General features: G+C 40.5%; 1 protein-coding gene across 1 annotated transcript in view; it reads left to right on the top strand.

Moving 5' to 3' along the window:
- Positions 1-13,921, top strand: part of LOC135464758 (chitin synthase chs-2-like) — a 28,859-nt gene extending 14,938 nt beyond the window's left edge. The window contains 12 exon segments of the mRNA XM_064742298.1: positions 449-1,476; positions 2,179-2,287; positions 3,489-3,646; positions 4,491-4,570; positions 5,088-5,196; positions 5,500-5,656; positions 6,137-6,350; positions 6,969-7,169; positions 7,732-8,129; positions 8,601-8,870; positions 8,872-9,220; positions 10,841-13,921. Of these exon segments, the coding sequence (XP_064598368.1) occupies positions 449-1,476; positions 2,179-2,287; positions 3,489-3,646; positions 4,491-4,570; positions 5,088-5,196; positions 5,500-5,656; positions 6,137-6,350; positions 6,969-7,169; positions 7,732-8,129; positions 8,601-8,870; positions 8,872-9,220; positions 10,841-12,141 (4,374 nt within the window). The 3' untranslated portion in view covers positions 12,142-13,921.
- Positions 13,922-26,310: the final 12,389 nt, after the last annotated feature.

Raw genomic sequence — 26,310 nt, forward strand, 5'->3', positions numbered from 1 at the left:
GATTCGTCAGATTTTTACCACACACAGACTTAAACTTAAAATTCAAAATGTATATACACTGGAAATGCACGGACTCATAAAGGGTATGATGGCATTCGATCTTGAAGTGAGTTATATCAAGTAAAATTAAGCGTACGCCATCACTGATCCCCACCGGATGTCAACAAACCATTGTACAAAGCGATGTTTACAAACATTATACTCGGGTGGAAATATTCTAAAAGCAATAAACGTAACTATTCACCTGACCAATGTTTAATAGTTCTTCATCTGACATAAACTTGGTATGTATGATATATTCCCACATGTATTATATTAAGAATCGTCATTTATTTATTTAAAGCCATCTCTACCTTATAATACCTAATGGCAAGAATACTCCAATAACATATAAAGTAATACGATGGTGTTTTACTATAAGTTACATATATCAGTTTTCCATCCACAGTGGCTGCTACAGGAAACCCTCAAGTCTGTCGGTGTATTTATATTTGTTTTCGTGACATTGCCGGCGTATGATGTAGTGCGCGGTGTATGGCTCACATTTGGGGTAGCCACCATACCAGCGCTTTTAAAGCTCTTTGAGAAAAATGAAGTGGATGTTCCCGATGCATCTGGCCACTCCGACTCCGAGAAATTACCATCTGTCAAGAGGACAACAATCGTGTTTAAGGTTTTTGACACCCTTGCCTTTTTGGCCCAACTGTCGGTACTTTTCTTGTGGCTGATATCTGATCTCCTACAGGAGGATTTCTCTTTTGCGAAAGCCCTTCTGCCGGTTGCACTTACGCTGACGTCAATTGGGTGGTGGGAGAATTACGTTACTGAAAACACGTCATTTGTAGTTCTCGGTGAGTCGATACGAAGCCTAAAGAAGGACTTTAACAGGTGTAGAGTTATCCTGACAACGTTGTCCAGTTTTTGGAGCATCATAGCTACGCTGATTTACATCTCTGTGTACTTCGCCTGGAGGAACCAAGAGTGCGTTGACGTCTTGTATTTTCAGAAAGCAGAGGCGGACGATTGCTTCGGGGTCCGGCTCAATAGCACCAAGACGATGACGTCAGCGCAGATAGATGCCCAGATGGGGCACGATCACTTCTGGATCGCCATTGTGCAGGTGCTAAGCGCCGGCCTCTGCTACACCTTCGTGAAAACGGCCTGCAAAATCATGTTGCAGCGCATCAGCTTTTCCCTTCCCCTAATGCTGGTCACGCCCATAACGTTCATCATCCTTGCTGGGCTCTGCTTTCAGTGGCACAGCGTTGTGGAATACTTATTTGACCTGTCCATTATGCCGTCGTTACTGTTCTGGCACTGTGACGCCAGCCGTGGAAACTCCACTTTCGTGGACTTCACCGCTAGTTACACCACGGATTACTACATGCCTGTTGTTGTTGTCTGGTGGCTCTCTCTCGTCTGGCTTACCTGGCACGTATGGAAACCTAAAATGGAGCGTTTGGCCAAAACGGAAAAGTAAGCTGTATTTTATGCCTCCAACTGGCGTCTTCGACTGAATAGTACGAACATATATGTCAAACGTCATAAGCATGTTTACGAAAATATGTCCCACGTTAACAGAAACGCTGTTTAAGAAAAATTATGAATGTGTCTTTGAAAGTGTGATGAATATGTATTCTTTCTAGCCGTAAAAGGAATGCTGTGTTATATCTTAAATAAACTTGAAGTACGTGGCTAACTAGGATTGACTGATTAATTGGTGTGTAACCCGTTTTGGCCGAAACAGCGACAGTTGGATTCGAACTCGCGACCTGATTGTTTAAGTGGTGAAGGTTGCATTTTATCATCGGAGACTACATGTAAAGAGCAAACGGCTAATGAATTCAACATCTTTATAGAAAGGTGTCAGAGGTTTGCTGTCTTTCTCGGCTTTAATAACACGGTTGTAACCATTGTAATTTAGCAGGCTGGTGGCTGTGCTGACCTTGAGGCTTTTTGATTGAACCACATATAACTTAACTTGGAACTTAAACTGTAAAACTCAAACGTTTGTACTAGCATTATGCCGCTTAAACCACTGTAACGTCTTCACGACAACGCAATCAGTGTTTTTTTACATCCTGACAGTGTTCAGTAAATCGTGACAACGTTTGCCTTGCCTGGAGGCTTGATTACCTGCCCAATTTTATCTACTTTCCGTTTGTTTGTTTCTTGCAGGTTATTTGTGCGGCCGCTCTACTGTGGGGTGTTTCTGGAGCAGTCGTTGTTGTTGAATCGAAGACGAGATGAGCAGTATTATAAAAAGCTAGAGCGTGATGAACACAAGGTATCCGTTCTTTACAGATAGTTTCTTCGATAGTGCTGGGACATTATGGGTTTATTAAACGTGATGAGTCATTTGGAGTCATTCTTGACCAGCGACGTCCAATGCAATATAATTTACATCACTGCATCTGGTTTACCTACTCCTGCGTGTGACATGCTGCTGGTAATGGGGTGGGGGTGGGGGTGCGGGTGGGGATGCAATTTCTTTCTATTTAAGCAATAACATTAACATTTGGAATAAAACCCTAATTTAGATGAATTGACAAGAGGTGTTGACCATTTGTCAACTACCACACAGTCGTTGCTGTTCTGGTTTTACTCTCCGAGCTGTATTTTTTTTTTAAGTTAAAGGCTGTCTGAATCACTTCAGAATGATGAAAAACTGAACTGTTGTTTTAAATCGTTGATCTACAGTGCATCATTCCCCGTTTTTTTTTTTTTTTTTTTTTTTATCACCGTGTGGCAATCACAGAAGGAATTCCGCTGCGACGTCGTCGATTTAGCAGAGAGTTGCATGTGGCCACACATACGTGTACCTGTACTCGGTTAAATTCCGAATAAAACACGATTTCCTTTATCTGATGATATGGAATAATGAAAACAGCACGTCTATTGTTTATAGCTGAGTAGTTATACGAGGTACGATCAAGAAAAAAAAACCCGACTAACCCATTTTTCTTATTGATAGACGTTTATCTAAATTAAAATTGTCTCCTTCAAAATAGTCCTTTTCAACTTTTGAAAGCACACTTTAGAAATAACACAGCACCGCTGTTCTTCAATCCGGTCCATTTAAAGAGCACTGTTTAACAACACAGAGCAAAAATCACAGACAAAATCACAAAAATATAGATAAAAGAAATTACCTAATCACACAAATATAGATAAAAGAAATTACCTAATCACACAAATATAGATATTTAAACGAAATTAAGTATTGATTTTATTTTATTTTATTTTCATGTATTTTCGACTGTACCAAAGTATATTTTGAGCTACATTACCACCCCGCGAATTGTCGTAGGTTTCTCCCGGGCCATGCGCTGTTTTCTCCCACCATACTTCTGGTTGCCATCCTATAAGTGAAAAACGTACGGCGTTAACTCGAGTCAGATAAATAAATAAATCATATATTACCGATATTGGGTTTACTGAACATCTCGAAAACATTGCTCAAATATGTATAATATGCATGTGTGCAGAGAATAGCGCCTGTAGATTCGGTGAGAGGACTGACGGAGACAAATCCCCTGGACCCGAGCACCGTGCGGACAGAATACACGCCCATGATTTACATCTGCGCCACAATGTGGCACGAGTCAGAGAATGAGATGATACAGGTGCTTAAGTCTATAATGAGGTGAGACCTCCATCCATATCGAGGCTTTCATGAGTTCCAGAAAGGTTTATTTTAACGTACCCTTCTTCTTCTCTTAGCTATTTTCAAATTTATGAATATCGTGAATTGTGTATCTAAAGTGGCACTGTAAAACTCTACGCTAACGTTCGTTAAAGGTCTTTTCTACCAATATGGTGTACATGTGTGTGAATCACATGTGGAAAAGTTCATTAATAATTTGCCAAAGGTGTGTGGTTTACGCTATGCGCGAAGGGCTTTCCGGTTTCCATTGCGTCAATGAAAAATTGTTGAGCGGCGTTAAACAACAATCAACATAAATATAAATATGTTATCTGGAATGGATGCCTACGTTCAAATTGCGAAGATCATCGGAAATGCCTACATTAACAGGTTTCCGTACTGTCTGTTCAATTTCCTACATAACCGGAAAATCTTACAAGGCAGAGGGTGTGTGTAGACCCCCTGCAATGTATATATCGCAAGACATGTCCAATTTAGGGAGATTTCGCGCATCACTTAAAATATCTACATTTATTGGGATTGGGGTAGTGTCTGAAGTGATGGTACATGCTTTGGCTAATGTTGAATTTGTACTAACAACAAATATTCTTGGGTACGGCGTAAAACACCAATCAATTAAAAAAAAAAAAACAATATTGTTTAAACTATCCAAGTTAGTTCTTTGACTTCAAAAGAAGCATTCCTTTGTTACATTTATTTATTAACGTATAAATATCAATACTAAGCAATGTTTTAAATTTCAATATTTTTTTTATTTTATTGCTGGAAATTACGGTTGACATTCTTGCTAACATTATTGCTGGGCACATTCACTTTACATTAGGCTGGATGAGGATCAGAGTGCCCGGAGGAATGCCACGACTGCTCTCGGGGCAAAAGATCCAGATTATTACGAGTTTGAAGGTAATGTAAGGGAATGGATTTAAAAACACAGGCATATCGGGTTTTGTCCTCTGTTTTAAACGCCACATTTACTGATATTGTCAAACTGAACATGGGTGTCTTTCTTTTAAACTGTGAAGCCTGTTGAAAACCGTGGAAGCCAGGCAAGCAGATGAAAAAAAAAAAAAAGATTAAACATCCATTTATATGTAGCCTTAATAATATAATTTTGTTTTACAAATTTACACGTACTGAATGGAATGAGAGTAGACCTCTGGAATCCTAAGAGGTAGAAAATAAGAATAGTAGTCTGTCTTTCAGAATATAAGTTTCATCCCTCTAAAATCTTTGTATCAAATCCTGCGAAAAAGCTGAACATGTATGATATTTATATTTATCCGTTTATCTGTGGATCACTCATCGTAATATGCGGTTGTGGTTAACATGCACGCCCATGACTCTTCCTTGTGACCATATTTCTCAATTGAAGGGTTCTAATATAAGCCTAAAATGGCCGTGTTTTTGTGCCTTCCTTTAGCACATATATTTTTTGACGACGCTTTTGACGCTCATACGGACTCCGAGTTCACGTACAGAGCAAATGGATTCGTCCGGATGATGGTCCGAGTTGTCGACGTTGCTGTGCAGTGAGTTGTCTAATTGATAGTTAATTGATGGGTAATTTACTTAGTTCAAATAGAAAGCTTTCGGAATGCACATTAAATTTCAAGACTTAAATTTCTGGCTCATTAGTTTTGGGAGTTCATATAAAATTACATGCAATTTAAAGTGTTAATGATATTACGCAGTTGACATGTATTGGAATAACAATAAAACGTTATATCGTTATTACTTTGTGCAATAGATTGTCATTCAATTAATACTTTTAATTGACTCGTAAATCAGTCAATAAAGCTGACACGTCAGATAACCTGTTTGTGTTACCATAGAGCCATCCACGGCATCGTTGACATGGTGCTCAGGCCACCAATCAAGACCCCAACCCCATATGGAGGTCGCCTAGAGTGGACTCTACCTGGCGGTAACAAATTGGTGGCCCATCTGAAAGACAAAGTTAAAATAAGACACAAGAAACGCTGGAGTCAGGTGAGAATACACGATTATTGTTGAAATAGATTGCTTTGGTTAGACACTCACTTACCTTGTGTTACAGTAAAACACATTTAAAAAACGGATTTAAAATGTAACCACTTCACATACTCATCCGAATGTTGATTTGTTCCGTACTCCCCACAGTTTACAACCTAAGACAACAGCCCTTGCAAGGTATCATGGTGTACAGTTTCTGAAAATGAGTCTGTTATTGTTAAAAATGCGCGGTAATTGACCAAGACTTTTTTTTACTAAAATTTGCTGTTTTATATCTGATATTGAATGCTAAATATGTGTCCTTGGTTTATTGGTTTTTCCTTGGTTATTAATCAACAAAGACCCCAAACTGATCTTGGTTAGTAGGGTTTGTATTCAAATATACTGATGCGATGCTGGTTTGAAATATTTCTCCAACGAACACATTTTTGCAGAAAGATGTTACAAAGATTGCCTTAACTCCTTTACCATCTTCAGGTCATGTACATGTATTATTTCTTGGGTCATCAACTTATGGACGTGAAAACCCTGAGCTACAAACAGAAGCAGCTGCGCGCTGAGAATACATTCTTGTTAGCTTTGGACGGCGATGTGGACTTCAACCCCTCCGCCATTCAGCTTCTCGTGGACCGGATGAAGAAAGACAGCCGTGTGGGCGCTGCCTGTGGAAGGATTCATCCGATAGGAGCTGGTAACTCTTAGTTGTATAACTACATTGAATCGTTAAAATATCGGAAACCAAAACTCCGAATGTACGTTTCATGTCTCTAGGTGCTGTGGCCACTGAAAATAGCACTAAAAGTAGACACAACTGAACAAAAATGTACGAAAGTGAACAAATAATAGGAGTTCCCAACCCGATGAAAAATTTCCCTAAATGTTGCACCCATACAAATATGTCAACGTTCTGGTTGCGTTAAGTTAACAGATGGTTTCCATATTGTTTGTGGTGAAAACAAAATGTAAAATACTAAGGCGTTGAGAGAAAAACCAAAGCAGCGTCGACAGCGTAATAGTTAGCAAATGGTCATATGTAAACGGTGAAGGCAGGAATCTTGTCAGTTTACCTCAAGGGTTTTGCTCTGGACTGTTCATGTAAAAGTTCAAATTGTGGCAACATACACATTCCACAGCATCTAGCCTTAAGCAGAATTAGGTTAAAAAAAACTTCAGTGATGTAAATCGCAATTTTATTAGATCTCCTCGAGTCCATAGAATTTTTCCAAATACTGTGCTATTCAATCTGCATGGTTCCTATTACCGGCAGTAATGACAAATCATGCACAGAATTCAATTCTCTATGTTGCAGGGCCCATGGTCTGGTACCAGAAGTTTGAGTATGCAGTCAGCCATTGGCTGCAAAAGTCAACAGAGCATATGATTGGCTGTGTTCTCTGCAGTCCCGGATGTTTCAGCTTGTTTCGTGGCTCCGCTCTAATGGATGACAATGTGATGAAGCGTTACACAACAACGGCCACAGAGGCCAGCCATTACGTCCAGTACGACCAGGGTAAGGCTTAACACGAATCAGATAGCTGGTTTTAAACGTGATTACGATTCTCATCCCGAAAGAAAAATATGTTTCCTGTTTCCAGGTGAAAAATTGATTGATTCAGTTTTTCGATTGTGTCGGTTCAGTTCCAGCCTAGGATAGTGCTTTGTTGCAGTGAACAATCTGCACAATTCGAAGGGCCATAGAGATGGCTGAGCAAGTATCAGATAAAATAAATAAATAAGTTCATTGACTTAAATAGCAATTAGTAAATCAGTGACATTTACCTCGGTTGGTTAGAGCGCTAGCGCAACGTAATGGCCCAGGAGTATCTCACCAATGCAGTCGCTGTGAGTTCAAGTCCAGCTCATGCTGGCTTCCTCTCCGGCCGTACGTGGGCAGGTCTGTCCGCAACCTGCGGATGGTCGTGGGTTTCCCCCGGGCTCTGACCGGTTTCCTCCCACCATAATGCTGGCCGCCGTCGTATAAGTGAAATATTCTTGAGTACGGCGTAAAACACCAATCAAATAAAAAAATAAAATATAAATAAATAAACGTTTACCTCGTGCTCCTGCTGTAGGTGAGGACCGCTGGTTGTGTACCCTCCTCCTCCAGCAGGGCTACCGTGTGGAGTACTGCGCAGCCTCAGACGCTTACACGTACGCCCCGGAGGGCTTCAGCGAGTACTTCACACAGCGCAGGCGCTGGACACCGTCCACCATGGCCAACATCCTCGACCTCCTACTAGATTGGAAAAACGTGATTCGTATGAACGAGAACATCTCGTGCCTGTACATCATGTACCAGGGTTTCATGATGGGCTCGTCCATCGTCACCCCTGGCACCGTGTTTCTTCTCATCTCAGGGGCAATCAGCATAGCCCTCCCGACATTCAGCCTTGAAGTTTCACTTACTCTCAACTTCCTCCCCATCGCCATCTTCTTTGCCCTGTGCTTCTTAGCGAAGGGGGATGTACAGGTACTTAGATTTATAGTTTTGAATAATATATCATTCTGGCCCGACAAGAAATAATATCGCGAACTGTCACGACAAAATGAAAACACAGTGTTAGTAATATCTAAACTGATGCTAAAGAAGATGGAACTATGTAAATTTTACATTCCAAACTAGTCCGGTATGACGAAAAGTGATCTTTCAAGTCTCAGTGTCTTCGTTCATCACATACTAACTCAATACTGTAGTGTTCACAGGCAGATTTAGCTCTAACTTGGAACTAATGAAGGACAAGGAAAGGCCACTGTCTAAATGTTAAATGCTGATAAAAGAAAAATCTTCATGTTCGAATATTTAGATGCACTTTTGAAATAAAGCAGCTACAATATACGTACAGTTCACATGCTACAATTTCACCTTCTAAATGCTGCGAACTGTTATATTTGAAGAACATTTTGCTAATTTTTGGTTATCTTTTTTTTTTTGCCTTGTTAGTTGACGTATGCCGCCATATTGTCCGTGCTCTACTCCCTCGTCATGATGCTCGTCATTGTTAGCCTAGTTATCCAGGTTATTGACGACGGATTGTGCTCTCTGACAACCATCTTCCTTATCTTTGTGGTGGGAACATTTTTTCTGGCCGCCATTCTTCACCCTCAAGAAATTTACTGTTTTCCTTTCGGTCTGCTCTACTTTTTGGCCATTCCCAGCATGTCGATGTTGTTGATGATTTACTCTCTCTGCAACCTTAACGTGGTCTCGTGGGGGGACAAGGGAGGTAAAACAAGCTCCTAAGACAGATGTCGCTGGCCAGGCGCCTGTGCAAACCAGAAAAAAGGGGCTCCTAGACAATATCTTGTCCACAATTGCTAAAACTCCTTCATCGGAAAGCGACTATGCTGTGTCGTTCGGAAATTTGTGCAAATGTTTGTGTTGTCCCAGGCAAACCAACAGGCATAAAACGGCTCTTGAGGCCATCAACGATCGCTTAGATTATATCGAAGGTCACCTGATGGATCTGAAACACGGCAAAGACTCAGACAGTTGCAGTGTCTCCATGGGCATCATCAAAATGGACGACGCTGACAAAGTTTTTGAGGGAGATGAGGATAAAAGTAAGTGTTTATTTACTGTTTGCTTAACAGGTAAGCTAAGTACATTAAGGAACATTTAAATACTTTGCATTAGATGTATATGTATTCGTTTATTGCTATATTAATTGTCAGTTACTAATAACTGGAGATAAATGTGTCTATGTCTACACAACTCAAGAGAAGGATGTGCGTTTTTCATTGAATTCGCTGTAGTGAGACATTTAATTTATTCTGCAGACGCTTTATTTGCAGAAGTGTGGTTTAGGTTAGTTCCTAGAGGCTGTGAAGAACCAAGTTATATGTGTTTAAGTAGTACATATGTAAGTGTGCAAGATTACGTCTAATTCGTTGTTAGGAAAGCAGTGGAGTTATTTTATGTTTTGGGAATACCAGGAAGTGACCAAATAATAACCCCGTCAAGTTGCCAGGTGCCTGAGGAACGTCCTAATATAAAGCGGTCCAAAAGCGAGGCGGCTTTGATAACGATTACAACATTGCGCTTACGTGTGACTAAACACCATTTATCAGTCTGTTCTCCGCGGTTACGTCTAACGTACAAAAACTGGATTAAATTTACTGGCAAACTTTAAGTTGAAGCATGTAATAATATGTAATATTCAGTGAACCGATCTCTCACCTTGTGACACACTCTCTCTGATTTCCAATCTGCTATTAATCTGTCGCTCGTCTGGTTGTGGAGGAAGATGCTATGGCTTGTCCCCGTCATTACACCAAATCGGCGTTGTATGACTTAAATCCAAACTAACAAACTCTGTCCTTTACAGGTGACAGACATGTATGTTACGTCATGTGTTCATTTCATAGATAACAGCCGGATAATACGCTTTTAATACGTTGTTTATTTATTTATTTAATTGTTATCATGTTCAAGCAATTTTCACTTGTACGATAGCGGCAAGTTTTATGGGTAGGAAACCAGCGTAAACCAGCGGCAACTTTCCCATGTGTGACGTACACATATTAATACCATATACGTGGAAGACAAGTTGTCTTGACGAACGTAAGACTGCTATACTAGAGTCGTTCACCCCTTCGGCTACAAGTACTTCACTTTCTACCCAGATATATAGATAAGGCCTGTCTATATAATGATTATTAAGGTGTCTTGATGCCCACACAGCCTTTAAACTTGCGGCGTTCAAACTTCATAAAATTCCTAAAATGTCATAAACTGTACATTGGGAAGGTAAATACCCTGGAAATTTTTGGCGAATACTACACCTATTGATTTTATCAATTTAACATAAACATTACATTAAACTAACATGTTACCACGAGTATGTTGAATTATGTCACAGTACTATGTTGCAACAAGAGAATGCATTCTAGCCTTACTTAGACAACATACTTTCTGATAATGCGATATAGAAGCATTTTTGGTTGCTTTTAAAGACATAGTCCAGACTACATGTATGCCAAGGCTAAGCGAATTTTAGGTATGCAGATTTAATTAAGCTTGACAAAGGCTGCAGTTTGAACTTAGGAAATCTTATCACCACTGTCAGCCATTCAGCGTTCATTTTGTATCCCTTTAAAATTTATAGATTATGTTTTGAGTGTATTGGACACTGCTATCCACATGTATAGCTTTGATTAACTTTGTATATGCTTGTTTTGTAGAGAATCCGTTGTTTGAAGAGAGCCGTCCAGTATGGCGAGACGAACTGATTGATCCCTATTGGATCCACGACTCAGGACTCGGAGAAGGCAAAGTCAAGCACCTGGACAATTCAGAGATATCGTTTTGGCGACAGCTGCAAGAGAAATACCTAGCGCCTTTGTTAAATGACCCTGACGAGCAAAAGAGAGTGTCAGAAGAGCTGAAGGAACTGAGAAACAAAGTCTGCCTATTCTACTTTCTTCTGAACGCCATCTATGTCGTCATCATCGTGACGTTACAGTACGTCCAGACGTCACAAGGTTTGCTGAGAGTGAACGCTACCTGTTACATTTACGGGCCGGAGCATCCCGAAGAAATGATGATCGAGCCTCTCAGCGTTATGTTCATGGGCGTCTTCGGTTTGTTACTCTTCATCCAGTTGCTGGCGATGTTGTTCCATCGTTTGTCCACCTTCCTTCATATCAATGCTGCCACAAAGCTAAGCCACCGTAAAGACAAAGACGATACCGCCAGGAAAATACAGATCGCTAGGCAGCTCCAGATGCTGCACGACGCGGAAGACGATGACGCCACGTCGGTGGTTACGGAGGGCTCTGGTCAGAAGAAAGGCGGGAGGATCGTGCGGCGTCTTGCGAAAAGGCAACGTCGGCGACAGTTGACGCATGGAACATTACGAGCCAGATTCATTTCCAACATCCACAAGGTGATAACCACCATGGAAGATGAAGGGCATACCACAAGGCCTCTGCCGAAAGGTAGGTTTACACGCCGGACAAATAACAAGTTTCAGAACGCCGTAAATCTGCTGAAAGAGGAGAAAGAGGCAACGGAAAGACTCCGTCAAATTGTCAACTTCATGAGGATGCTATCTGCAAATACACAAAATGAGAGAAACTTGCCTCTACCTAAAAGAAGGTGGCTTAAGGCTTACAGAAAAGTTAAGCAATTAAACCGGGAGGCCAAAACATCGCCAGGAGTAGGTGAGGGTCGTTTGCACACTAGGGGAAATAACGTTCATGGAGAGCTTGAATACCAGTCGACCTATGGAGACAACGAGGAGATTCCGTTAGGGGGAGATGCTGGTAGTGTATGTTATAGGGATCTGCGAGAATCAAAATCCCATGAACTGACCAGCAGCGAGGATGTCGTGAGGGGGCGAGGTTTGGTACAAAGGTTGCGGCATGGCGGCAGGCCTGTCGGTGACAGCTACATGATAAATTCGATGGCTACAGTCCATGGGTCAGAACCAGAAACTAGAGCAACCGCAATGTTTGACGAAAACAACGAAGCCCTGTATTAAAATATCAGAGAAATGCATGGAATGTCCAAATCGTTTAGCAAAACAAAACACCAATAAGTTTCAACAAGAGCAACCTCAACGAACATAACGACTCTCCGTATTGAGGTATTGGAGACATGCATGGAATACCAAAATCGTAGCACTGTAGTGAAAAGGGAAACCAAAAGTAAAAAAAAAATGACAAACCAATATCTAAGGTGAGGGTTACGTTTAACTGTCTCTTTGTGAAGTTATATAAGTGGCGTTAACAATGACTTTCTGCACTTAACAACCAATCAAAGTCAGCCAGTCTCAAATGAAACGAAGATGTGACATGAAAGATGATACAACACTCTTAGTGCCTGTGCTGAAAATATGATTTATAACAAAATGGGTCTCATCATGTCGCAGAGCCTAGTGTGGTGCAGCAGATTATGGTAGCAATTTATTGAATAAATATATACGAAACGGCGAGTTGGAAGTGACCATATATGCTAGATATGTAATGTGTAATCTGTGTGATATCGGTGGTAGCGTCCGTTTAGCGTTTTGTTTCCGGAACACTGGTAATCTGGAAACAAGAGGAGGTCTCTCGTTATATTATATCCAACTCTACTGAACAACATATAAAACCAGTGCCCTAAAAAATTCAGATCTTTTGATACATATAGTATAGAAATAATTGATGGACTATATATTTTATCATCCCATCTGCTTAAATCGTTTGTATTAAAGGTAATGCAGTTTTAAATAGTCTTTCATCTGAAGTACATATCAATTTAAAGACTATTAAAAATTGTCCAGGAAAATAGTTGCATTTATTTTTGTTTTTAGAATATTTCTAACCTAGTAAAACCGTCTTAAAAGATTACATTCTACGGTGTCTGTTGTGTCCCAAAACGTATTGGCTACGTTATATCTGTACTTTTTGCCTGACCTAATTCGTTTCAAGGTCAAATCGGGAAATGCATTCGAACATCCATATGTATATGCATTTTGAATAATGAAATGTAGCAGTTTAATGTGTGTTAAGTAGCAAAAACCTCAGAAAAGAAAAGGCCACATAGAATAAAATATTCAGATGTATTTTTCTAGGTTAAACAAATTGTAAAAAGAAATTAATCCAATTATTCAATTATTTTCCTGGACAGTTTTTATTGGTCTTTCATCTAATACAAACTTCATTTTTGGCGTTTTCTTTGTCTTTAACGTTTGCATAACCAACGTAGATCTACTGAGTCCATTACAAAAACTTGTTCATTAAGAATCACGTGGTCTATGGTGCAGTCTATGCCGATACCCTCGATATTTGGATATAAGATAAGACGTGTCCCATATACTTTATAACGAAATCATGAACGAGTCAAGACAGAGCGTGACACGGGCCAAACGTTTTGTTTTAATAGCGAATATATATAATACCGAAGGTTTTACATCGCCATACATTTAACATGTGATAAAGTCAATACATTACAAACTTGGAATGTTATTCTACACCAAAGTGACGGTCTTAGATGTTTCTGTTTCTGTTGTTTGTTCAGTGATTAACATTTAACAAACAATGGACACTACTTTGGGCCATACAACATTATATCATAGTGACTGGTCGGTCCCAAATTACCGTACTGTCAGGGACCGAACAGCCTACACAATTCTGTTAAACCCAAGGAATCGTACATTATTCGTTATATATTATAGAATTTGTCTCACATGCTCCAGTCCAGACGACGTCATGAATAAAAACATAGGAAAGGGCTTGAAAGGGAGATAACTGTCATTCAAACCATGCGTCGCATCAAACAAATAGGGAGTAATGTATATAAGATATATATGTATATGTATGTATAAGTACCTCTGACCTAATTTTTAATCTATCTAGCTATCTATCTGGTTACAAATAAACACTACAGATAAAAACACTTGACCGTCGAAATGTTTTTTGACAAGGTTAGCATGATTGTAATCTTTCATCATTAAGAGTTTAAATAAGGACCCAAACTTCAGTTCGTCTTTACAAAAGATGAATCAGAAAGTCGGGGCTTCTCACCAATGCGGTCGCTGTGAGCTCAAGTCCAGCTCATGTTGGCTTCCTCTCCGGCCATGCGTGTCAGCAACCTGCACATGATCGTGGGTTTTCCCCGGGCTCTGCCAGGTTTCCACCCACCATAATGCTGGCCGCCGTTTAAGTAAAATATTCTTGAGTACGGCGTAAAACACCAATCAAATAAATAAATAAATAAATCAGAAAGTCTTGCAACACAGGCCCAAGCTATGAGGATGTACACTGAATTTGTGAAGGTAGAATACGCAATTGCTGAGGCATATATTCAGAAGGCAGAGTGGAAGCGGTGAAGCTCAGTACTCTCTGCATAAATTATACTGGTAATTGTAATGATAACAAAAAAGGTGCAAAAGGAAAAAAAAAATGAAAAGGAATGTCCTGGATTTGAACCCGAGAGGACAAGGTATCACGTACAATGGGACTAGTACTACAGGCCAGCTTTGATCGTGTGCTCATAGTCGAGAGCAAAAAGACAGAAAGAAAAAACTGTTGCAGGCTTATGTCCGTTCAAAGGATAAACTGGGAAAGTTCACAAGTTTCATGCAGTCTTGCACAAAGTCCGCATGTAAGGCAGATGAGAAACTTTTGTTTCTGATTTCTTAAAAACTACACAACACAGGGGATAAATACGAGCAGAATGGGAACCAGCGGCCTGAAATGCATCATAATACGCTAAGGTTATGTTAAAGTTCAAATTTTTGTGACAAATTTCGTTGCATTTCTCATTTCTCATCTTATGTACCTGAGCTCGGTCTACAGGAGTCTAAAACTTTGGAACAATCGGTGCATTAATTCTTGAGAAAAAAATTCTAAATTTCGCGAATGCAAAATGGCCGCAAAATCATGTGACTCTGTTCCAAGGCATACCCTAAAATATTCCAAAGTTTCATTCAAAGGGAATGGAACTTAATACCCCTTTTAGCGGTAACACAATTTGCTTAGGTTTCATGCAGTCTTACACAAAACCCGTGTAAATTTTGAAAACTGTTTGGCAATTACGTAGAAACCTAAACATAAGCGGGTCTCAGAAATGTTTTGTTTGATCCAGTTGCGTGCTTTTAAGTTACACTTCTTGGGTAGTGTGGAATAACGAGAGCGTTACGTGTCTCTAAGTTACACTGCTTGTGTAGTGTTGATTCACGGGAGTGTTGCGTGCTTCTAAGTTACACTTCTTGAGTAGTGTGGAATCACGGGAGTGTTACGTGCTTCTTAGTTACACTTCTTGTGTAGTGTGGAATAACGGGGCGTTACGTGCTTCTTAGTTACACTCCTTGTGTACTGTGGAATCATGGGAGTGTTACGTGCTTCTAAGTTACACTTCTTGAGTAGTGTGGAATCACGGGAGTGTTACGTGCTTCTAAGTTACACTTTTGGAGTAGTGTGGAATAACGGGAGTGTTGCGTGCTTCTAAGTTACACTTCCTGTGTAGTGTGGGATCACGGGAGTGTTACGTGATTCTTAGTTATACTTCTTGTGTACTATGGAATCACAGGTGTCTTGCGCGCTTCTAAGGTAGACTTCTTGAGTACTGTGGAATAACGGGAGTGTTCCGTGCCTCTACGCTACACTTCTTGTGTAGTGTGGAATTATGGGAGTGTTATGTGCTTCTAAGTTACACTTCTTGTGTAGTGTGAAATAACGGGAGTGTTACGTGCTTCTTAGTTGCACTTTTGGAGTAGTGTGGAATAACGGGAGTATTGCGTGCTTCTAAGTTACACTTCCTGTGTAGTGTGGAATCCCGGGGGCGTTGCGTGCTTCTTAGTTTGACGTCTTGAGTGGTGTGGAATCACGGGTGTGTTACGTGCTTCTTAGTTGCACTTCCTGTGTAGTGTGGAATCACGGGAGTGTTACGTGCTTCTACGTTAGACTCCTTGTGTAGTGTGGAATTATGGGAGTGTTACGTGCTTCTAAGTTACACTTCTTGTGTAGTGTGAAATAACGGGAGTGTTACGTGCTTCTTAGTTACACTTTTGGAGTAGTGTGGAATAACGGGAGTATTGCGTGCTTCTAAGTTACACTTCCTGTGTAGTGTGGAATCCCGGGGGCGTTGCGTGCTTCTTAGTTTGACGTCTTGAGTGGTGTGGAATCACGGGTGTGTTACGTGCTTCTTAGTTGCACTTCCTGTGTAGTGTGGAATCACAGGAGTGTTACGTGCTTCTACGTTAGACTCCTTGAGTAGTGTGGAATCACGGGAGTATTCCGTGCTTCTAAGTTAGACTTCTTGTGTAGTGTGGAATCAGGGGAGTGTTGCTTGCCTCTTTGTTACACGTCTTGAGTTGTGTGGAATCACGGAAGTGTTACATTCTTCTGATTTACTCTCCTTGTGCAGTATGTTGCATGTTCAGGAATTGTATTCCTTGTGTGTTATTGAATGCCTGCATAGGTAAAACATTATGACCACAAACATCACCGTGAGCATGAACCCGTAATGTGAGTCACACTGACCAACGAAATGTCGACGCCGGGTTGAGCGAGTCATCCAAGTTACCCTTCCATCTCGCTGACGATTAGTACAAAGCTACGTGGAAGCTCCTCTTCTCTCGTGCACTACCAGGGCAATGACGAAGACAACAAGCGCCACGGTTGCTAACGCGGCAAACGAGAGAAACATGGCCGCTACTCCCATGAGCTCGGTGAGGGCCCCACTGAGCAAGAAGCCCACGCTTGTGCCCATCATGAACACGGACTGGACGACGCCCTGAATCTGAGTCTGCCCCTCATCCTTTACCTGGTTACTTAGGTATGAAACAATGGCGCTCCAAACACACGCAAACATCGCACCTACAAGCAGATCAGGACTCGAATGTAACTCAGGATTGTACGAGAAACTAGGACTATCCCAATCCTTACTATTATGTTTCTTTTGTTATTAGAACAAAAATCGTACCGGTGCATTCATGAAACAATTTTTAAAAAAGAAATAATTAGGTTTAAGCCCCACATCTGAAAACATCTGGAAGTTTCTTTAGTAAGTGCAAGGAAAATGATATTTATGTGGAATTTCAATTATAAAATGGAATATTTATACTATATGTATATGTGAAATAATCGTTTCAGTTGTAAAATTTCTCATAAAATCTTTTGCCAATCGCAAATTTTCGTTGCCTCCTTCCATATAACGTCAAGAAAAAAAACCAAATATTTTATCACCCTGAGATCTCTTACCAGCTGTGATTTTGAAAGGTGAAAACTTCATAACCCCTTAACAGATTAGCTTATCCCATGCATCAAACTAACAATGGTGATAAAAAACAGCACACATTTTCCGGTGATAATGAAGATCTTAACACCAGAACGGACAAATATCAAGGAAGAATCAGGTGTTAAAACAACTCAATACATGGACAGACCACTACAAAAGAAGAGGCATACAGTTTGTGGTTATAAAGACCTATACCACACATAAAGTTTATGGTGTTAAGCACCTCAACACGTGCGAAAACCACCTCAACACCAGGGGAGACCATCACACAAAAAGCAGCGTACAGGTTGTGGTGGTAAACATCTCAACACGTGCAAAAACCACCTCAACACCAGAGGAGTCTACCACCTGGCGGCACACTGTTATTGGTATTATTTGTTAAAAAATTTGAAAAACATTATAGTTAGAAATCAGACAAAATTGTTAGCAATTGAATGATTATTTTATTCGTGGTGTTTCTCTGAAAATTATATTGAATGATAGTTAACGGAACAGTTTAATGCAACAGGAGAATTTACTTTAGTCATGGGTTAGTGAAAGCCTACAGGTTATCGTCTACGTATATAATAACTGATGCCGTCGGTAGAGTTACACATGCTACTGTTACATTTCAATGCGTTGCAAGTAAGCAGGCGTGGCTTGGGATAATTGCATAGCAAGCAAAGGATACAGGAAATTAATTTGCGTGTCAGTTGTTGTCATCGTCGCTGAGAACGGGCACGTAAAAACATCTGACTAGTGCATGTGAACTAACCTTCAATGACTTCCACGGGTAATATATAAATAGGGTTGGATATGCAAGAAAAGAGGGTAAATCTGCATATGTATGAGATAATGCCAACTGTAACCAGCCTTGCATGTCCGAAAATTTTGATTAACTTAGGCGTAGCGAAAAACATCATGAATTCTGTTGCTGTTGTGATTAAATTTGCGGTTCCAATTAATGCAGGAGAAGCGCCTGTAAAGAAAAAAATCTTGATTAAACGCATCTATTCATGCACTTCACTCAATTACTCATTTTTCTGCACAAAACACACATATAGACCTATATGTATGCACTCTGCTATTAAAACCCACGAGTACTGTCATTCTATTGTTTTATCGCTAAATTAATTTAAGGAAGGAGATATTTGTGCCATGTGGATATTAGCGATAGCCTGTGAAAGCTTGCACTTGGTGTATATAGGCCTGGTCATTACTAAGATATATGCAACTTCCCTATAGCTACATGTAGTCTCCAGGTCACAGTACACATGCTACAGCGGTAGAAGCTCGCGCCACCTGGTGGAGAAATATGCCAACCTCTTGAGCTGTGAACTGTGATCATGGGAAATTTTATTGTAAACGGCTGCTACAACAACTGGCCACACCTTGAAACCGAAACTCCGTATTTAAACACTACGATTTCATTGATCTTTGTTGCCATGCAGTTAAGAAACTATTGACTATTTTCATATTTCCACGCAACTATAAAACAATTACTATCAAAGACAATGGTATCCTTTGTCAAAACTTTCCATGGTGGACAGTTTTGTAAGTCTATTTCAACACAACCGCGATGGAACATGTCCTTTTCTCAAACGTTTGCTGCGCAACAGAGAGAAAGAAAAATACACTAATCCGCAGATACGTCACATAATGTGTTAGAGATCGAAGGAAATTGCGAAGTACCGTGGAGACTAGTTATAGAAAAGTTGCATACTTCTATGTAATGGACTTCTGTTTTGGTATTACATGTAATGTGGATTTGAATCCTCAGGATCTGCATTTAAGGCCATGCTAAAGTAATCAAGGTTTGGTGCAAGCAAATTTCCAACGGGATGGAGGGAAACAAGGGAAAACAGCACCACTTGGACATTCGAAGTCCTCTGAACCACTAGTTGTCCTATTCTCTGTAAATATCAAACAGGCCTATATCAACATTGGTGCGAAAAAGTATCATCTGAATGCAATTATGTAGGTTTAAAATTCACTGCCACGATACGCCAACCTTTCAACCATTAAAATGTCGCGGCAAAAACTGCTTTCAGTTATAATCAGTACAATAGGTAAGCAGCTTTCTTATTTTAGGCCTCTCGGATTAAAATATTAGAGTGTTGGTAAACACCAATTGCCTGTCAGGACGTCGTTTTGTTATGGCAGCCATAAACACCATCTTGGTGCATGTTAACTTTTTGTATTGTCATGTGCTATGCGAAGATTTAAAATCCGTGAGGCGTAGCATGAAGGCTTAAGCAGTCACGACGCACACCTGCTGTCATCATACAGTTTTCGTAACCAAACGAACTCAATCACTGGCTTGTCAGTCAGATATTAAATCAAAAAATTTTCCATATATCAGTAGGCCAACAAAATACTTGTAAATGATACTACAGGTTGGCGTGACTTACGCGGTGCGGTGCCACATCTGAAATTCATGTGGTGTCACATGAAGGCTTAACCAGCAACACTCTATGCGTTAAACCACTCTTTATTCTTCTTACAGTACGAATGCATGTTATGTACGTGGGGTGGATTTTAAGCAGCGGATAGTTCACGTAACGCCCCAATCCTAAAATATCACAAAACGTCGGCCGTGCGGGACTTTTGTTCCATGAATTTTAAAGCATACAAAGTAAATCGGACATTTCCCCCTGGTTATCCGTATGTTCTGCACAGTATAGAACTTCATTCGTATTATCCTTTTGCCAAATCACAAAAAGGATTGATGATTCATCATCATATACATTATTTCGTTCAGTCTTTAGGTTATCATATTTAGGCTTACCAATGTTTTCCATGTGCCAGTACAGAAATCCTTGCGTAACGGCGTAGAACATGCTCCGGCATAAGACAATGAAAAGCCAGGCCATATTGTTGAGTTTCGAAAGCGTTGTCAGACAGAGGTCACGTGACATGATCGTTGTCGTCTGCTCCTTGGTAGATGTCTGAAACATGCACAACAATTTTTACATGGGAAATCGACTGTGCCGAGTAAAGGGAAAAAAACGAATATTTGACCATTGGCTTATTGCTAATTACAGCCTGAGCACAGCAAATAACTTTTAAGTAGAGGTAAAATAAACGGTGATTTGAAGACGATGTATTAATTGACCTTTACTTCTTTAAATTATTGAAAGGTAGCATTTGTAACACATAAAATTCTGTTTGGGGCATACGGGGCCTAAGTGGTTAGCATGCCAGCGCGGCGCAATGATCCAAGAGCCTCTCATCAATGCGGTCGCTGTGAGTTCAAGTCCAGCGTATTCTGGCTTCCTCTCCGGCCATCCGTGGGAAGGGCTGCCAGCAGCCTGTGGATGGTCGTGGGTTTCCCCCGGGCTCTGCCCGGTTTCCTACCACCGTAATGCTGGCCGCCGTCGTAAAAGTAAAATATTCTACGGCGTACGGCGTAAAACATCAATCAAATAGATCAAATATATATAAAAAAACTGTTTAAGCATTTTATTTAGCAGTATTGAAACCATCCAGTAGTGAGTAAAATGTAACATTTGTTTTCTACAAATTTCCTTTTTTAACTTATTTTTATATGTACATATTTCTTCTATTAGAAATGTTTTTTAGATTGACTCGTACTGACGTTTGCTAATCAATGCTTAAAAGTAAAAAAAATCACTTGTAAACATTAAAGCGTATCGCTATTAAAGCAATCACTTTCTCTTTATTAAGACTTGTAAATCTTCCTTGGTAATAACAAGGTGTAGGCTATACGCTTTCCAAGATAAAGAGACATACCCCCGAAATTTTAGAGTTGGTGCAGTTATTTACGAAAAATGAGTTGCATTTGAATCCTATCTAAACCTCCTGGGCCTAAAGTTTTCGAAAAATGTCAACTATAGGGAAAATAATTATTTTTTTAATAATATATAATAATATAATATATTATAATTGTTATTATAAGGGAAAATTTATCACTTGTCTAAACTGTCCGCGCGACGAGATAGCATGCAATTGAGGCAGCGCTTATTCCTAGTCAAGTGCTTAGACTCTTGTTACCTCCCCTGACTGCATATTAATCGGGTCGAGGGTCTGGACGACGCAGATTCCCACAATGCAACCTTCGCTCTTGGAGTGAGTGAGTGAGTGCTTGGGGTTTGAACGTCGTACTCAACAATTTTTCAGTCATATGACGACGAAGGAATTCTTAGGGTGCATGTACGTGTAATGTGCCTCCTTGTTGCAGGACGGATTTCCACCGCTCTTTTATTTTGTGCTGCTTCACTGAGACGACTTACCGAACGCAAGTAAGCGGCCCTGCCCGAGCCATTATACCGATACGGGTCAACCAGTCGTTGCACTATTCCCTTCATGCTGAACGCCAAGCGAGGAAGTTACAACTTCCTCTTTTAAAGTCTTTGGTGTGGGTCGATCAAGGATTGATCCTGGATCTACCGGTCCCGTTCGCTCTTAGAGCGCACGTGTAAATAGTATAAGAAATTAGAGCCGAATTATAAGAATTCGTTTTTTTCAATGATCTCTACGGCAGACCTGAAATTACATGGTAGGCCTAGACCGCATATAACACAATACTGTGTCTGAACTAGTCTGACACTTGAAATTCTTTTTAGATATATATTCTTTTGCTCCGTCAGGCTGCCCCTTTTCCTTTTCTCTGCTTGTTAAGCGCTATGAGTTTGTAGAAGAGGCTTTAAAGTTTCATTCTAAGTAAAAATTTGTGTGTTTTTCAGAGAAAGATGACGGATGCACACTAGGCAAAAGTCGTGTTTTACATGCCTATGTCTGGGTGGGTTTGTCAGTGTTGTAAAAAAATTTCATTGATCAACCCCTATCAGGAATTTGAATAGAGTTGTTTTAGGGGACTAACCCTGGATGACAACGCTCGTAGGGCCTCGCGTAGTCATGGCTGGGTCCCCTTTAGCCCGGTAGGATGAATTGTAAAATTGTGGAAAACAGTCTATTACCAACTTCGCCCATCCATCCACTCCTTTCCAATGCTTATGGTTCTAGGGCACCTGACAGTTAAAATCCCGAGATGTCGATCATTCCAGAGGTAAATATCCACCTAGTTTTGAAGTCCCCCTCTCCCCTGACTTTCCATTTACGAAATGGCCGCCATCTACACGGCGCGCATGCGCGGCCAGGCAGGTGGATACGAAACGGCTAACCCTTACTGGCTTCATTTGTGGAGGTCAAGCATGTCCAAACAACGGCACGTGCACTAATTTTGTTCCCTGGTGCGCTATTTGTACCATTTAAAGTAAATGGGACTCAAACCAGCCTGCGCATATGATCGAAAACAACAAAAGGACTTCTTACCAGCATAACTGAAGCATGCGAGCGTTCTCATTCATGACTATAGGGGACGGAGATTATCAGGCCAGGAGCTTTCGGGATTCGAGGATTTAGGGACAGTGTTGTGTGGCCAAACGTTACCATGTAAGTAAATGTGAAGTTAAGTGTGGGCTGTGACCTGCCAGCGGTATGTTGTCAAAACAGGCTTTAGGCTTTGAGTGCTCAGTTTTCGTGAGTATAGTACAGTTTGATATGTTTAACACATACATTTATAATTTTTGGCATTGTATGAAAACTTTTGACAGTTTTTTTATATTTCCTAGTGGATAAAAAATACATGGTATATAAAAAATTGGATTTGTGGTACAAAAATTGAAAGGTAGTCAAATTCTACAGCTAGTTCCGTAGTACCTGTTTACCAGCTGTTGTTGTTGTTGTTCACTGTCTTTTCTTGTTTAAGCCTGAAGCATGCCCTTGCGGTAGGCAGCAATGTTAGTCTCCTTGAAGTGTTATCTACTGAGGTGGACGGGACCTGCTAACTTGATCAGTGAAAGCAGAGGGACTGCTAGCTTGATCACTAAAAACGTTTCCATCTATGTCCGTCTGTTTGTCAGTTCGCCCGTCCGTTTTGTTTTTGTCTGTCCACGTTTTGGTTTCCTAAAGCACATCTGTCTGGTTTACTGACGCCATAAACTCAGATAATGTACAGAATTTTGCCAAGAAACCAAGGTTATGCGCTTCTGCACGCAAACAGGAATTGGTCTCTACTAAGTACACTTTTGCTTACTTTATTCCCATTTCCAGCCACTGTCAGTCCTCTACACTGCCTTTCTGACAGTACTGACGGATTTGACTTAAATTCATTTGAAAATCACATGTGAAAATTGGAAAAGAGATGAAAGAAATGTAATTTTGGATAATACTGTTTTGCTTTGATGCCAATTTTGAATGAGTCCGAATGAAGACATCTTCAGTGGTTGTGAAGTTATGACGAGCTGAGGGTGTTTGGATTTCGTCGGAAATTGTGAGTGTTAGAAGGGGAGGTAAGTAGGGTGGGGGTACACCTGGGAATCATGTCACAGACTTCTTGTCTTTGCTTGGATTTGTCTGTCACTTGTCCACTCTGTTTATAACATGTTGGGCTATATTGTGACCAAAGGATTTTGAAATCAGACAAAGTTTGGGGCCCTGTCATGCTAAAGTCCACAATTATTCAACGAATGTAATCCCCTGCTAGTTTTAGACATATTTTCTTTTGCTGCTTTTGGCTGCCCTTTTTGGTTTTTGTCTGCTTGGTAAATGATATCATTTCGTAGTAGTTCAAAGTTTCATTCTAGGTATAAATTTGTGTGTTTTTGTGTGAGGGAAAGGTGGTGGATGCACATTAAGCAAAAGTAGTGAATAATCGTGTTCCATGGGCCCCATCCTGGGTGGATTTGACGCCTCTCGCTGTTTGTCAGCTTTGTGAACAATTTCATCGCTCAACCCCTATCAGGAATAATATTTCACTAGAGTTGTGTCAGGGGACGGGGATTATCAGTCCCAGAGCTTTCGTGGCTCGCATATTTAGGGACAGTGCTGTGAGGTCAAACGTTAAGATGTAAGTTAATGGAAAATTAATTATTTCATTAATTACAGTAGTTAAGCATGTCAGAAAAATATCTGTGGGCGTTCAGTTCTTTGTCCACAATTCCGAAATAACTTTATATTATTTGTTGTATTTCCTTTTAAACTTCAACCTACTTACATCCACTTGGTCAGCATTTAAATGAAAAATTATTAAGTACCACGTAAAAAGGCTAAGCGTACATACTTACATCCAGCATATTCCCTATGTTGAGAGATGTAAAGAGTGCAAAGCACGAGAGCACATAAAATGTACAGTGATAGTCCGCGGACATATAGAGCTGTCCGCAGGTTTTCTTGTACTCCACGGTCAATGAAATTATTGCCCCTGTTACTGTTGCCCTGAAACGGACAAAATACTCTGAATTCAAGAAAGAGAAAAAAACATAGCTATTATGTGCATGCTAGTTTAAGGGTCTCATGATGTCAGATATCTGCAAGCTAGTTTTCAAACATAGCACAAAAATAACAGGCTCAGAATAAACCTTATCAAAGAGAAAATTTATTTATTTATTTGAATGGTGTTTTACGCCGTATTCAAGAATATTTCACTTATACGTAGCGCCCGCGGGAAACCCACAACCATCCGCAGGCTGCTGACAGACCTTCCACATACGGCCGAAGACAAACAAACATAAAATAAACACTACATATATAAAACCATCAGTAATTAAGATGGTGCTCTAAGAGAATGGCATGAACTAAAACGTGCTATCTCTTTATAGTTCTCATATACATGTATAAATTATCATGGAAAATAATCCTGATGTGTCCGTGTAGGGATATATGTAGACATGTAAATCATCTTTTTTCCCAACTAAACTCCGAAAGAAATGTAACTGATAAAAACAATGAATTTAGAATGATTAATCTGACATTACTATTTTCAGAAAGTGTGGATGCTGTTTGCTCTTAAGGAAAACACAAGGCTTGTTTTGTAAATTAAAGAGGTCATTAAATCACATGTAATAAAGAAATGTTCTATGTTGTCAACAAAAGTGTGTCTTTGTCAGAGAATGCGTTGTGAAGTTTTTCCTAAGTTGATGTACCTCGTGCAGGAGTCTGACAGGTGCAGATCAAAATTCTCCACATTGCTTTCGTGAGATGGCATTGAAAAACAAGTTTCGTCTCACCCGATTCCGTGGCCTACAGCCCCCCAGGACCGGATCAACCCGTAAGACTGAGAATTTCCGTTTCCAAGACGTGTCATGGTAATACCATGGAGAAATGTATCCACACTAACTAGGAAAAACTCTCCAGAAAATACCAGGAAGCTGAACGTAGATATCACCAGCGCCAAGTTATCTGTGTGGTACATCCAGCTTTTGTCTGCGGCTTGCCTCTCGTCAGTGGTGCCTGACCTCACGTTGGAGATTTGTGACGTCACGTTGGAAATTTCAGACGTCAAGTTACGATAATGGGAGTACCAAATAAGTGAGCTTGGGCACCTATCCTCTAACGGCATTAAAGGCAGAAGGCCTATACATAGAGCATTTGCGACGAACAGTCCAGAGAAAAACAGCATTGCTCTTTCCTGTGAAGGGAATTTCGTAACCAAAACAGGGCTGATGATACCCGCAAAAAACCCTCCGATTGGACGGAAGAATAAAACAGTTCCGATCTGTCCGGCACTTAACCCAACTTCTTTCAAATATAATGGAAGAAAAGTGGCGAGAATGCCTACGGCTGCAAATATCGAAAAGAAAATAAACTTGAGAGTCAACAAACCAATACCGGCGTTTGGGGAGCCCTCGGAGCTGTCGTCAGAAGCTTCCTCCCCATAGCCAGAATGTGTTTTTACTTCTTCACTGGCAGCAGACATGATTTCACTGTCCAAGTCTGACATATGGGCAGCCCAGTCAACGGTGCTATTGGAATTATAATCGCTGCCTTTTGAATCCTCAGTGTCTGTGACATCAATCTTCCCTGTCGTCTGTTCTGTTGACGTGTGCCGTGGTCTGCTGACAGTCTCCAGTGACATCTCATCTGCTGTGATGAAAAAAGCGTTGGCGAGTTGAACCACGGTCATGTGCCAGAAAAGAACACTTAT

The sequence above is a fragment of the Liolophura sinensis genome, chromosome 4 (assembly GCF_032854445.1).
Source record: "Liolophura sinensis isolate JHLJ2023 chromosome 4, CUHK_Ljap_v2, whole genome shotgun sequence".
NCBI classification, from domain to species: domain Eukaryota; kingdom Metazoa; phylum Mollusca; class Polyplacophora; order Chitonida; family Chitonidae; genus Liolophura; species Liolophura sinensis.